This window comes from Lissotriton vulgaris, chromosome 8 (assembly GCF_964263255.1).
Source record: "Lissotriton vulgaris chromosome 8, aLisVul1.2, whole genome shotgun sequence".
NCBI lineage: Eukaryota > Metazoa > Chordata > Amphibia > Caudata > Salamandridae > Lissotriton > Lissotriton vulgaris.
Genome location: NC_141696.1, coordinates 1,279,652,707 through 1,279,666,665, shown reverse-complemented (window position 1 = coordinate 1,279,666,665; position 13,959 = coordinate 1,279,652,707). Strand labels below are relative to the sequence as shown.

Sequence of the window (13,959 nt, the reverse complement as noted above, 5' to 3'; positions counted from 1 at the left end):
GAATAATTTACCTGAAGAATTAAAAGACACAGTGAATGTAAAAAATTGGGATTTCTCTGGAGATGAGATGGGTTTGATGAAAAATGTAGACCCAGTAAAAATATCAGTAAAACAAGGAGCAGATTATCCAAACATTCCTCAGTATAAAATGAAAGCAGAAGTGATTGAAGGTGTTACCCCTGTAATAGACAAATTCATAAAACAAGGTGTTTTAAAAGAAATTGAGAGTAGTCCATGTAATTCACCTATTATGGGAATCAAAAAGCCAAATGGAACCTTCAGAATTGTTCAGGACCTGAGAAAGGTTAATAAAATTGTTGTTCCATGTTGCCCAATTGTACCAAATCCAGCGGTAATTTTATATCAGATTCCGCATGATGCAGAATGGTATACGGTTATTGATTTGTGTAATGCATTCTTTACTGTTCCATTGCATCCAGAAAGCCAACAAGTTTTTGCGTTCTGGTTCAAAGAGCGTATTTTAGCATGGTGTTGAATCCCTCAAGGATACACTGAAAGTCCATCTATTTTTAATCAGTTGTAAAGAAATCATTGGAAAATCTAGATTTACCTGGAAAATCTACATTAGTGCAGTATATTGATGACCTCCTTGTGGCTGCAAAAACAAGAGATAATTGTGTAACAGATACCATTACTCTTTTAAATCATCTGGCAGATGAGGGACATAAAGTATCTCCTGCAAAATTACAGTTCTGTAAACAAGAAGTAAAATATCTTGGTCATAGAATTGCAAAGGGAGTCAGACAAGTGACAACAGACAGAATAAAAATGATTCAAGCAATGCAACCTCCAAAAACACAGAGACAGATTAGAATGTTTCTAGGAATGGTAGGTTATTGTCGCCAATGGATTAGTGGGTTTTCAGTAATCGCAAAACCACTGCAGAGACTGACAAAAGCAGACATAAAAGACCCGATTAGCCTAACAGAAACTGAATTAGAAGCTTTTGAACAGTTAAAGAAAAGTATGTGTGAAGCTCCAGCATTAGGAATGCCTGATTATGAAAAAGAATTTGAGTTGTATTGCAGTGAAAGAAAAGGATGTGCATTATCAGTTCTGATTCAGAAACATAGAAAACTGAGAAAGCCAATAGCATATTTCTCAGCTGTTCTTGACCCTGTTGCAAAAGCATCACCAGGTTGCTTAAAAGCAGTAGCTGCAACAATAGTAAGTTTGGAACAAAGTGAAGCAATAATGGGATTTCCTGTAAAAGTATATGTACCACACTTAGTTGAAATTCTCCTCACTAGAAGCAGAACACAACATTTGACAAACAATAGGCTAACAAAATATGAAAAGGTTATTCTTGGCTCGGACTATGTTTCAATTGCGAGATGTGTTAATTTAAATCCTTCCACATTATTACCTGACACTACTGAAACAGAAATCAGGGATGAAGTTGATTATGAATGCCTGGATGTATTAGAATATTGCACTAAACCAAGACAAGACATAAAAGATGTCCCGTTAGCTGAATCAGATTATGTTTTATTTGTTGATGGTTCATGCTTAAGAACAGATTAAGGTGTTCCGAGTGCAGCATATTCAGTATGTACAGTTTCAGATGTAATTGAAGCTTCCTGTCTCAAAGGAATTCGTTCAGCTCAAGTAACAGAATTAATTGCTTTGATTTGTGCATGTGAATTTGGAAAAGAGCTAAACATTACCATAGTGACTGATAGTCAATATGGTTATGGTGTAGTCCATGACTATGGTCAGCTCTGGTCTCAAAGAGGTTATTTAACTTCTGCGGGGTTACACCAATAAGAAATGCTCAGCTGATTAAAAGATTGATTGATGGAATTCAGCTACCAGAAAAAATTGCAAAAATAAAATGCACAGCACATTAAAGAGGTGAAGATTACATAACAAAAGGAAACTCATATGCTGACTCAATAGCAAAATTCTGTGCAAAACATAATGTGTCCATTAATCGGGAAAAAGAAAATGAACATGTTTTGAACTCACTTATGTTAACATCTGTAGTTGAGACTTGGCAGGGAGTAAAACAGGTGCAAGATGAGGCAAATTATGAGGAGAAAAACACATGGTTAAAAGCAGGATGCAGACAAAGAGAAGAAGAATAGGTTTGGGTTTGCAAAGATGACAGAGCAGTAATGCCAGATAGTATGATTTCTGACATGGCACGCATGTACCATGGTCCAGGACATATTGGAAGAGATTCAATGATTAGATTATTCAAGCAAATATGGTACAATCCAAAATTCTGAATAATTGCAGAGTCCTTTTGTCAAAGATGTCTTATCTGTCAACGGATAAATCCAAACAGAAAAACTGTTTTGAGCATGGGAACCATAGGACGGGAGGGTGGTCCATTTACCAGAATACAGCTTGACTTCATTGACATGCCACCTCACAATAAACTCAGATATGTCTTGGTGATAATCTGTTTATTTTCGAGATGGGTAGAAGCATTCCCAACACGTCACAATGATTCAATTACTGTGGCAAAATTGCTTTTGAGAGAAATCATACCAAGGTATGGTTTTCCAGTGACGATCGAGACAGATCGTGCCACACATTTTGTAAAACAGATTGCTAAAATTGATTTGTGAAGCACTGGATATAAAGCAAAAATTACATTGTGCTTACAGACCAGAAGCATCAGGTGTTGTTGAGCAAGTGAATGGTACAATAAAAAACAGAATAGCAAAGATGTGCTTAGCAACAGGAATGAAGTGGACAGATGCACTTCCACTTGTTTTGATGTCTTTGAGCAGCATTCCAGATAGAAAAACAGGATTGAGTCCTCATGAAATATTAATGGGCAGCGTTATGAGGCAAGCATTTGTTCCAGTTGAATAACTGTTAAGCATTAATGATAGCGTCATTATGGATTATTGCAAAAATCTATCTGATGTGGTGACTTCTGTGTTCCAACAGGTAGGAACTGAAGTAATTACAAAAGAGAAAGAACAAGCTCATGACCTGTTACCAGGAGACTGGGTAAGGACAAAAGTACATCGAAGAAGAAATTGCCTAGTACCAAGGTGGCAGAAGGCAAGACAGGTGATATTAGTCACAACAAATGCAGTAAAGTGTAGGGGATTGAAGAGATGGATTCATGCTAGCCACACCATACGTGTGCAAACACCTGAGAATCCCGACAAAGGTGAAACAGCTGATTCAGATTCAGAAGAAGAACCTGAAAGAAATCCAGATCCTGAAGATTGACAAGAGAGTTGACATCTGGAAAATTCAAATGTGAATGTATCATTGAATGAAGAAAATGAAGGAATTGTGATACAAGATTCTGAAGAAGAAGAAAATGAGAAAGATCTGCTAGATCAAGAAGCAGAAAAGGAAACTGAACAAGAAGTAATTCAAGATCAAGATCAGGAGAGTATTGAAAAGCAGATTGGAAGCTCTGGAAGAAGGAACGAAAATTCTGAAACCGGAGAATTGGAAGTAATTGAGGAAGAAGAAGAAGAAGAAATTTCAAGTACCAGCTATAAGGATGTTGTTCCTGACACAGTGAAACTGCCGAGTAAAGAAGTACCTGAATCTAAAGAAGAATCTGATACAATAAAACTGATTATCAATGGATCAGCTGATAACACAGAAAGTGAAACAGATGATAGTGGAGATGAATCAGAATTGAAAAGATCAAGGAAAAGAGCTTGGAGAGTGGAGTATAATTTAGCGGAACCAAAAAGAAAATTAACAAGAAAAGGAGATAATTGGCCAAATGAAAACAAAGGCCTAAAATTTAAATTCGTGAATAAAGCAAAAGAGCAGGTGAATGAGATCACAAGTCAAAGAGGAGAAGACTCAAATAAAGAAAAACAAGCAGGAAAGGAAATAGAAGTGATAAATAGAAGAGCAAAAAGAGTAATAAAGCCAAATCATAAGTACAAATCACCTGAGTGGACCTATATTATAATTCCACCAGTAGTAGAAGTAAATAGTAGTCAAAGAAATTTAGATGATGCAAGTGATAATGATTGAATTTGTTCATTAGGTGACACAAGGTTGAAGAAATTGTGTTAGCTGACACAAGGTCGAAGAAATTGTGTTAGCTGGAACACAATTGATGTATGACATAAGGTCGAAGAAAAGCTGTTAGAAAATAAAGTTATCTGTTAAAAAAAAGAGGGGAGTATATTTAGTAATTTTTCATTTTCATTTTAGTAATTTTTCATTTTTATTTTTTATAGTAATTTTTCATTTTTATTTTTTAGTAAAGATGCCTTCTACTAAAAATAATTCGAGATGCTCAATTTTCAAAAGATGTTGCAAATTGTCTTCAATATGTGTAATCTTAATAATTTTAGTTTGGTTAATTTTAGTTGTCATTTTTCCTTTTGGAATAGATAAAGAGATGTATAAAACTAACATGACTAGTAAAGTTGTGGTTCATCATGATAAAGTTGATAAGACTGATAAAATTATTGTACATAAACCAGAGATTCATCAGGATAGATCTGTGGGAGATTTTTCTAGTAATACCTTTTCAAGACTTTTATCTGAATATGTTAAGGTGATGGTCGCAAAAGACTGCTACATTTGTGTGAAGTTACCTACTTCTGTGTCTGAAGGTGTTACGTATAATATGCTTCCTCTTACTTATGGCATAACATGTAGTGTAATAGCTAGTTTGTTTTATAAAACTGGACGTTTGGAGTATTATTATTCAGATTTTGATGAGATTTTAGCAAATTTAAAAGTTGAAGAAAGCTTGAATAAAGTGAAATATGCTAAATATGCTAAACAGATGAGGGAATTTTTCCTAACAACTATGAACTCACTTATGAGTATGCTTTTAGAAATAATTTAACATGTAAATTGAGAACATAAGAGAAGACATTCTTAAATATGGTGGAAGAGAGAAGGGCAATCTACAAGCGAAATGAGATGTTGAAACCTGTTAAGTCTAAATTTTGGCAGATGTAAGATGAAAAGCTTAATGGTAGAAATGAAAATGCTGCAATTCACATAGATAAACCTGTTAGTGGAAAATTTTGTATAAGAAGAGATAATACTTTGTTTGATAATTATTTTGTAGGTGCAAGTCAATGTGAAGACACTTATCGTTTTATAGGGGGTTGGGGATTTAAAGGAGGCAAGGATCCAATTTTTCCTGGAATTTATTTTGTTTGTGGGAATAAGGCATATTACAATCTCCCAGACCATTGGTATGGGACGTGTTATGTAGGTTTAGTTTTTCCAAAAAATGTTCATGTAGATAGAAATGTAAAAGGTTCATTTGAAATTAGCAATCACATGAATAGATTTAAAAGGGAAAGTTTTACAGAAATAATGGGAGACATATTTGGTGCATTAATACCTATGGTAGGAATAACCCTGAATGCAAACAAAATCAGAAAAATGTCTACAATTTTTGATAGATTGTCAACATATACTGCAAGTGGATTTCAATTAGTGAATACAGAGCTTGTTGCTATGAGGACTATGGTGATGCAAAATCGTCTTGCTCTAGACATTTTGCTGGCAAAAGAGGGTGGAGTCTGTGGAATTTACTTACATACCTGACAAATGTCAGAATATGGAGATGTATATAAAAAATATTACTGAGTTACATAATGAAATTGAACCTTTAGAAGATGAAAGTTTTTCAGAACTTTTAAGTAAAAGATTTGCAGCAATTAAACACTGGTTTCAATAGATTGGTAATTCAATTATAGGTAAAATAGTGTTCCCTTTAATAATCATAGCTATAGTGACACTTTTGTTAAAAATTAGTTGCATGATACACAAGAGAAGAAAACATGTAATAGTAAAGAAAAGAATTTGCAAACTAAGAAAAGAAAAAGAAAAAGAAATAGAATTAGAAGAGTTTCGGAGAACTCAATATGAAAAGTGCAGAAAACCAGATGAATCTAAAGTTTAGAAATACTAATATTAAGAAAGTCCAAAACATGTTCAAGGGTTGAAAATTTATAAATTTTGGGTATTATTTGGTGATTTAGAAATCACCAGATGAGGGAGTTGGTGGAGCAAGGTGAAGAACAAGATTTTGTTCAAACTTGTGAAGTTAATCTCCCATAACAGTAACTAAATTAATATGCTTGTGGTGAAATTACTAATCAACTTAGTTTAAGAATACATTCATCAATACACGTGGGATAAACTAATGTGCTTTATGTTGCGGCAGTTAAATTAATGGCATGTGCTTATTTTGTGTGCTTATGTTATGTTTTTTCTGTGATGAAGAGCTTATGGAGTTCATGCTGTTTAAAAGGAAAAGTAATTATAATGCTGCTTGATTGTGCTTATTGCTAGGTAATATAATTAACAGGAATAATTAATAAAGGGGGCGGGTAACAGAATGGGTCTCAATTCTTTAATTAATTGATGTCTTGTGTTTGTTTAATAATAGTTTCCAAAGTGAGGCCTAAAGGTGGTTCAGAAAAAATGGCTGACAGAGTTGCATACGCAAAAGCTTGTCCAGAGTGAAGTCTTTGCACATGCGTATCTGTGAAGATTTTTACTGCATTGTCATCGTTAATTGAAAAAGCAGTTCTTTGGTCGTGTTTGAACGTGCTCATGAAGAAAAGGCTCAAGGACAGGAACTTAAAGTGTCTGCCAAGGCTAGGAAGTAAATGTTCGAAACCCGAGGAAAAAGTAACTTTCTTGAGGAAGTTGAAAGATGTGGAAATGAAAGACAATAGGGCTTATTTGAAGAGTCGGAGATGACTTAACAAATTTTATCATGGACTGACACAGGACAGCCAATGAAAAGCTCGGATTTACTTAAAAGAATGCAAAATGTAGAAAGTTTAGCTAGAGAGAAAGGTATAAAGTCTGACACTATGAGCAGGGAAAAAACTCTTACTTTCCGATTCCTGAGTGACGTAACATGCTGTTGGACCTTTGGCGCATGTAAGGACAGCAGACTTTTAAATGATTTTTCCTTTTAGGTGAAGTGAGAAATAGTCAGGGAAATAGTGTTAGGGAATGGAAACTGGTATTTTGCTAATACTTCGTTTTTCTGAGCTTGCTTTGAAAATGTCAGTTTAATTCATTTCCTTAATAAAATGCTGCTTTCTTAAATTGCTTATAAAATAAAGATTCTAACATGTAAATGCTTTTTCTTTATGAAAAATAAAATTAATAAAATAAGATTTGAAGCGACAAGCTGGTCTGGTTTGTTCATGATCTAGTTTCCATCAGTTGATCCAATCGCCTTAGAGGTCTGATTAATAAATAATAAATGTTTAAAACCAGGGTAAAGATAGATAAACTGCAGTTGTATACAATATTGTAAATAATATGCGAATAGTTTAATTAATCATACCACCTGATTCAGTTGCTCAAAAATTGTCTCATTGGTATTATGGGCTTTTATATGTGTTTCATGATTAATGGTAAGTATTGAGGTGATAAGTAGTGTTTATGAGACAATTTTTCAATCAGAGCGCTGGATCAACTGCATCTTAGTATCAGCAGGGGATCTCCCGGGCCGTGACAATACAGTGGCCAGTTGGAACTTGCAGCATCTCTGAGATTACAGCGAGTGGAAATTGCATCCAACCATCTTTTAACTACTTCAGGATCAATGGGGTAGGAGCAATACGGACCCATTTGCATCTTGTCTGTCCACTCAACTACAGAAGCTTTTCTCCTGGAGACCAGATCCAATGGCCCTTGCTGTAGATGCCTTTCCACTCCATTATACCTTCTCTCCTCTCCTTCTGAGTTCCAGAGTTTCAACCTAAACTCACAACTAGAAGCCAGAACTGATCCTTTGTTGACCGTTTGGATAACATGCGGAGTTCTCAGCCATGGTTCGTGTCCTCCTGGAGATGTCGTGCTACTTTCCTAACCAGCTTTCCTGTCTTCAGGATCACCTTCTAGATCCCACAGGCCTACGACATCGTTGATGAAGCAAGGCTGTCTATATCTCATGGTCTGGTGCATTTCAGGAGCTGCTGGACCTTGTGAGGCCTTTCAGAACAGTCAGAATCTTTCAGTTTCTGTTCTTGGTCCAAGTACGCTCACAAACCATATGCCTCAATATGGTGGAGATGGCTGGGTTGATGCAATAAATGGAGTCTGTATCGCTTGGGTGCCTCCATTGCCTTTATCATCAATTTCGCAGCCAAACTTGTTTCTTCTGGGCTAGCCTATTCCTCGGGGAACAACTATTGATTTGCGATAGCTGCAGAACACACATTGATTGACGGGAAAACAATAGGGGACAATTCTCTGGTAAGTGGAGTCATGAGAGTTTTCTGTTTTTCTAGTCCTCCCCGTCTGCAATACACCTACTTCTGGGATATGAACGTTGTTCTAACATTCTTGCAGAGATGGTCGGTCAATTCAGACCTATCCCAGACCTTTCACAGAAACAACTTTTGGCAAAACTGATGATGCTCCTTTGTACGATGGTGGATTAAACCCAGATCTGTGACTGGGGGTGAGTGTCTAAAAAGTTTCATCACTCCGTCCATCATCTCCTTGTGTTTGCTCCTTTGTCTAATTTTCTGTAGGAGAGCCACTGGCCTAATAGTACATAATCTCTACTATTTAGCCGACCACCTGGTAAATATGAGAGAAAATTCAGTAATTACCCGGAACAAGCCAAATAGCTGCCATTATTGCATTCATCATCTCCATATCTCTAGGAAAAGGTGTCACGCTGCGTTCTACATTGAGTGTAAGCCGTCCCATTCTTTTTTTATTTTCAAGGGATGGAAGTTAACAGATGAAAACGATAATTCAGCATTATTAGTTATTTGTGTAATAATCAAAAAGTGACCACGAAAGTTACAATACCTTATTGCAAATACTTTTCAACAGTGAACATTCACTAATATTCGTCTGCTGAAAGATGGTATTCTAGGGAGTGCTTCCCCTGTGGTGCTGAACCTGATTGCTGTTTATTGGTACCCGATAGCAGGGCGTGCTGGAGCATGCGACTGTTGTAGTCTGAAGTCCTTCCATTATCAATGGGTAAGTGGTGTTGGGAAATCCAGGTGGCATGGGGTCAAAAGGCCAGGGTGAGGGATATTGCTGGATACTTGGCTGGAGCAATTTAGGTCTAGCAGACAGGCCTTTCTGGGTTGGGGCCAGGGGTCAAAGGCAGAGTTTATGGACCTCACCAAAGTGGATTTAAATTAGAATACAGTGAATGGTTACCAATCAGCGGCAGTCAACACATTGCCCGTTGTAGACCATAATTCCCTATTGTGGTGGGAAGAATGCATCCCGATTCATTGATCAACCACTGATCCAGTCCTTTTCTTTATATTTTTTCTAGCCTTGTAAAGTGTGAAGCTTTAAAATGTGAAAGAATCGTGAGCGATTGTACTACCCTGCACACCCCTACTCTATATAAACTGGGCAGTAATGAGGACGTTTACAGAGCTATTATTTCACACATATATACAAATATTTACATAATGACACAGTTTTATGTATTTCCTTGAATGCCAGAGAAATGCAGTAGGGATTGGAGGTAGGTAATTTCCTTTTCAGGTAATGATTTTACTGTTACCCTAGCTTTTGAGGTGGGTTTTAAAGCCCCTCATGAATTCAGGTATTGTGGGCCTTGAATTGTGCTGATTCAAGAAATACAATTGGAAGGGGCACAATCTTGAATTTTCAAAAGACAATTGTTGTGCTGGTTATATATTTTGATTGTCTAAAAGTTTGACGTTGCAAGGAGCTGTGAAAGATAAGAAGTTGCCATGCCATCCAGAGCTCTAGATCCATATATTAGTAATGTATGTGTGTTTCTGACTTTGCCACAGGCCAGCTAAGATTGTTGATGGTAGGAAGACCTAGCCATGAGTCTATCCCGGAGAGGTTGAATTGTGTCATTGTAAAAAAGTTATCTAGTAGGGAAGAGCCTCACAGTGACTGTAATGCTACTGGCAATTCTATATTGTGAGAACATGCATTGACCATTGACTCAATTTTATTTTAACAGCAATTTGTGAGCAGGTTTCATCTTGTTTCTGCCTGACCCAGCTGTAAGGGCAGGCAGGCTCAGGTTACTTTCACACACAAAGAAAGTATTATATTTTTCACTTCACCGGTTGGGAGAGATAAGCTGCTAGAACAGACAGTGTGGTCTGCACAGCCCAAAGATGAGAAAGTGAAGAAATCTGCCTCAGTTCTCATCGGAGCCTGGCCAGCTTTATTGCATGACCTCGATGCAGAGCGTGCAGCCTGCACCTGCAGAGCAGATGAAGAAAGGGGGAGCTTCTAGAAGCCTCTCTTTGCGTTAGGAAGAGTATAAAGGCAGAGGCCTCTTGGCACTTTGACAGGAACTCTCCTGCACAGTGGACACACTGCCCAGGGCTCTTGTGCCCTTTTGGATTTCTCCCTGCTTCAGACTGTAACAGGGTTCCCAGCCGTGATGGCAGACATGATTCTAAAGCTGGTGATGTATTCCAAGTTTTAATGACTCATTCCTGTGTACATGCAGTTATCTTTCTATGCATTTATTCCTGTGTACATAGTTAGTTTTCTATGCATTTATTCTTGTGTGTATACATTCATTATATGCATTTATTTTACATGTGCTTTATTGCTATTTGCTAACTGAGACCTTGCTGCAATACATATTTCCCTTTACTTGGCAAATGAGTGTTGAGCTCTGTTTATATTGTACCTTGGTATTCTAAAGGGGTGTAGAGTCCTATTTTGAAGAGTACTCACATTGTATCCTTATGTTTTTAAGTCTTGCTCAGGTGTTCTGAAGAGAAAGCAAGACAGTGACCTTTTGAAATAGTTAAGGTTACTCACGACATAAGTATTTAACTAGGTTTGTTCATCAGGAATGATATTAAATGTAGAATTTTACCACTACATGGAAACCTGGTTGCAATGGCAATTAGGATGATCAATGACCCAAGCCACATGGTTAGTTAAAGTGAGGTTCCTTGCACAGGATGACGTGGGCATACTGAGGAGGAACGAAACTCCATCATCTGTACTTTCTTTTACTAACCAATTTTTATTGAATTTGGTGACACAACCAAGGTACAAACATGACCACTGTCCAACAAGCTGACACATCATCTTGTTAGAGACCCGAGCCTTTGGAAACAGAGAGCGGTGCAAACTTGAATGATGTTAACTAGTCCTATAGCCTTGGTTGGAGGAGGAGTGTGTAAAAAGAGAAATATAATAAAACCTTCTAATCATCCCTAGAGTAGATAGTGGAAGCCTGAAGGTGGCATGATCTTGTCAGGGGTCATGACATTTTGCTTGAAGTTGGTCGTGCTGAACTCAGAACCGCTGAAACAACCAAACGCTGCCCGGTGGTTCTCAAGATGTTGCATTTGGAAGGTTGTTGCCTCATAATCCAAAATCTTTGAGAACTTTGTTACCCAGCGTTTACAAGTGCAGATGTTGCTCCTTCAACGTTGAGTGACCGCCACTGCAAAATCCCGATCATGACCAACAAGAGATCATGAAGGTCAGTCCAGTCTGATTAGATGAAGAGGGCTAGCAAAGTCATGCTGGTACTATGATGTCAGTGCAGCTAGGAAAGAGTGCTAAATGAAGCCAAGGAAAGTGCAATTGTAGTGAAGCAGGAATGCAAATACAGTCTGGATACGTTCAAGGGAGCGTGAGAAAGGTTAGAAGTGTGTAAAATACAGGAGGTTGCTAGGAAGAAAAGTGAAGATAAGTTCACCAAGCGGAATAATGGCACAGTGGTCAAGAGGCTCAAATTGTAGTCAGCCGCGGTCTTGGAGTAGACAGTTTAGTGCGGGGAACATCCATTACGACGCGGTGTTTACACCGCGCTTCCATTACAATGCAGGTATCACAATGCAAGTCGTTACAATGACTTGCGCTGGATGGCGCTTAAGACTAAGGAATAGTAGATTTACTATTCCAACACCTTCCCTACTGTTGCGTAGGCTGGAGTTGGAATAGTAAATTGTACTATTCCTAAGTCCAGCACCTACAGCGCAAGTTATTGTAACGACTTGCGTTGTGATACCTGCGTTGTAATGGTAGCGCGGTGTAAACACCGTGTAGTAATGACATCCATCCGTTTAGTGCTATCAAGGACACTGGAGCGCAATGCTTGTGTGCGCGTACCTATTTATTTTTGCAAGTCAATGGTGTGTTGGCTTTAAGAAAAATAAATAAATTCAAAAATCGATACATTCACATACATTGTGCTGCTAGCAACATTGGCAAAAACTCACACAATTGGAACATCTGCTTAATCACGGTGTGAACAAAAACAGGTATTGGGATTAGCAAATAATTAAGGATATAGCGACTGGTATGGACATAGAAGGGATACATAGTCTGGTGGTACTCCATACAATAGAACTTTGTTATCAGTGTACTGAGGAATGTACCTCTTTCTTGCCCATATTTCAGTATAAAAGGTGTCCGGGGCCGTCCTGACGTGTCCTCAGACTTGGATACCAGCATGTCTCTCACAGCTTCATATCCATTCATTACAACTATAGGGGTGTGGCCCACCCACACAGTGATTGTATTTCCATAGGTCTTTGCAAGCTGTGGGTACAAAACACAAATGGATTCTTTAAGGTCTGGAGCCATAAATGACCACAACACATCATAAAAAAATACAGTTGCATTAACATTGCCCTCGGTTGCGACAGAACAATCCTCTGCATGAGTCTCAAAAAATGTTTTGTACATTTTTAGGGAAAAAATGGTTATGAAATTCTTTTATCATTCAGTATTAAATATGTGTTATTCTTAGATTTGTTTGTAACACAAAATTATAACTATTTATATTATTAACTATTCTAAGTAATTAATTTTATATTATTTCCTATGTGGTTTTATTTTCAGTCCATAGCTCCATTATTTTCCATGGGAGGGTGTTGCAGTGTTAATGGCTGGCCATATGTGGTGCTAATTGTATTAATGTTTTTTTGGGCAGTAGTACATTTGTTGGGACTGAAAAGTTCTCTGCATAATAAGAGACATGAGAGACATGATCTCCTACACTGAGTGCTGACTGTACTGTTGTCTGGATCCCTAATGCTTATCTGTTTTGTAGGCAAACGCAGATGATGTGTGTGCACCATGACACAGGCCGATCACATTGTGGTCTTGTTGGACTGAGAAGGTCACCCAAAGCGCTACCCTAAAAGTGGTGGAAGGCTACCGCCTTCCCCATGAGTTAAGCAACAGGCGCATGATGGTGGCAGCTGTAGGAAAGTCCTTGTTTTTGCCCTTATTGCCCCAATTTCTTTTGACTGATGCTGGTGGTTACTGACTCTGAAAGTGCCATGGGCTCTGCTAACCAGGCCCAGGGCCAGTACCCTGTCCTCTCAAGGTATTAGGTAATTGGTATAATTATAATTGGCAAATAAAACCTACCTGTAAGTCCCTAGTTAATGGTAGGGCCTTTAGGTTTAGAGACCCCAGTGGACTGCTGTGGTGTCTGGTGTCATTTTAAAGCCAGGCCTGCCCTGTGTCCAAATTCAACCTGTAGAATTGAAAGTACTTCCACAGCCCTAAACTACCTTTTTATTAAGTATAAGCCCCCTACTGTTATACAAAAAGATGGGACAATATAAAAGATATTTTATATGACTTGGTAAAGAAAACAGCCAAAGTCGTTTTCCATATTGTAGTGCTGCTAGCTTTGTAGGCTCATATGAGGAAGGCTTTATTCAATTTAATAAAGTCTATCTTTGCATTGGAGCTAGCTAGCAATACAATTCAAAGAATTAAATTAATGGGTGTATTAAATCTAACAACGTGCTGAAGTTGCATTTAATGTAACTGTTATAAGAAAGTGGTTTTAGAACTTAGGGGCATATTTACAAGGAAGTGGCGGAGCGCTGTGCTAGCCTTCTTTTCTTAGCTTAGCGAGGCGCTCCGCCACTTCTGAAACACAGGGCTGCACTGTATTTACAAGAACACATGGCAGTCTTGCGTTTCCCCCGCGCTGGTGCTAATTTAGCTACCTAGCACCAACGTAGGCACCCTTGCACCATA

At 37.9% G+C, this 13,959-nt stretch overlaps 1 protein-coding gene across 1 annotated transcript in view; it reads right to left on the bottom strand.

The window, feature by feature from the left end:
- Positions 1-13,959, bottom strand: part of LOC147698613 (cytochrome P450 2J6-like) — a 686,733-nt gene that overhangs the window by 632,750 nt on the left and 40,024 nt on the right. The window contains exon 2 of the mRNA XM_086935205.1: positions 12,336-12,498. Coding sequence (XP_086791331.1) covers positions 12,336-12,498 — 163 coding nt within the window. The remainder of the gene's footprint in view (positions 1-12,335; positions 12,499-13,959) is intronic.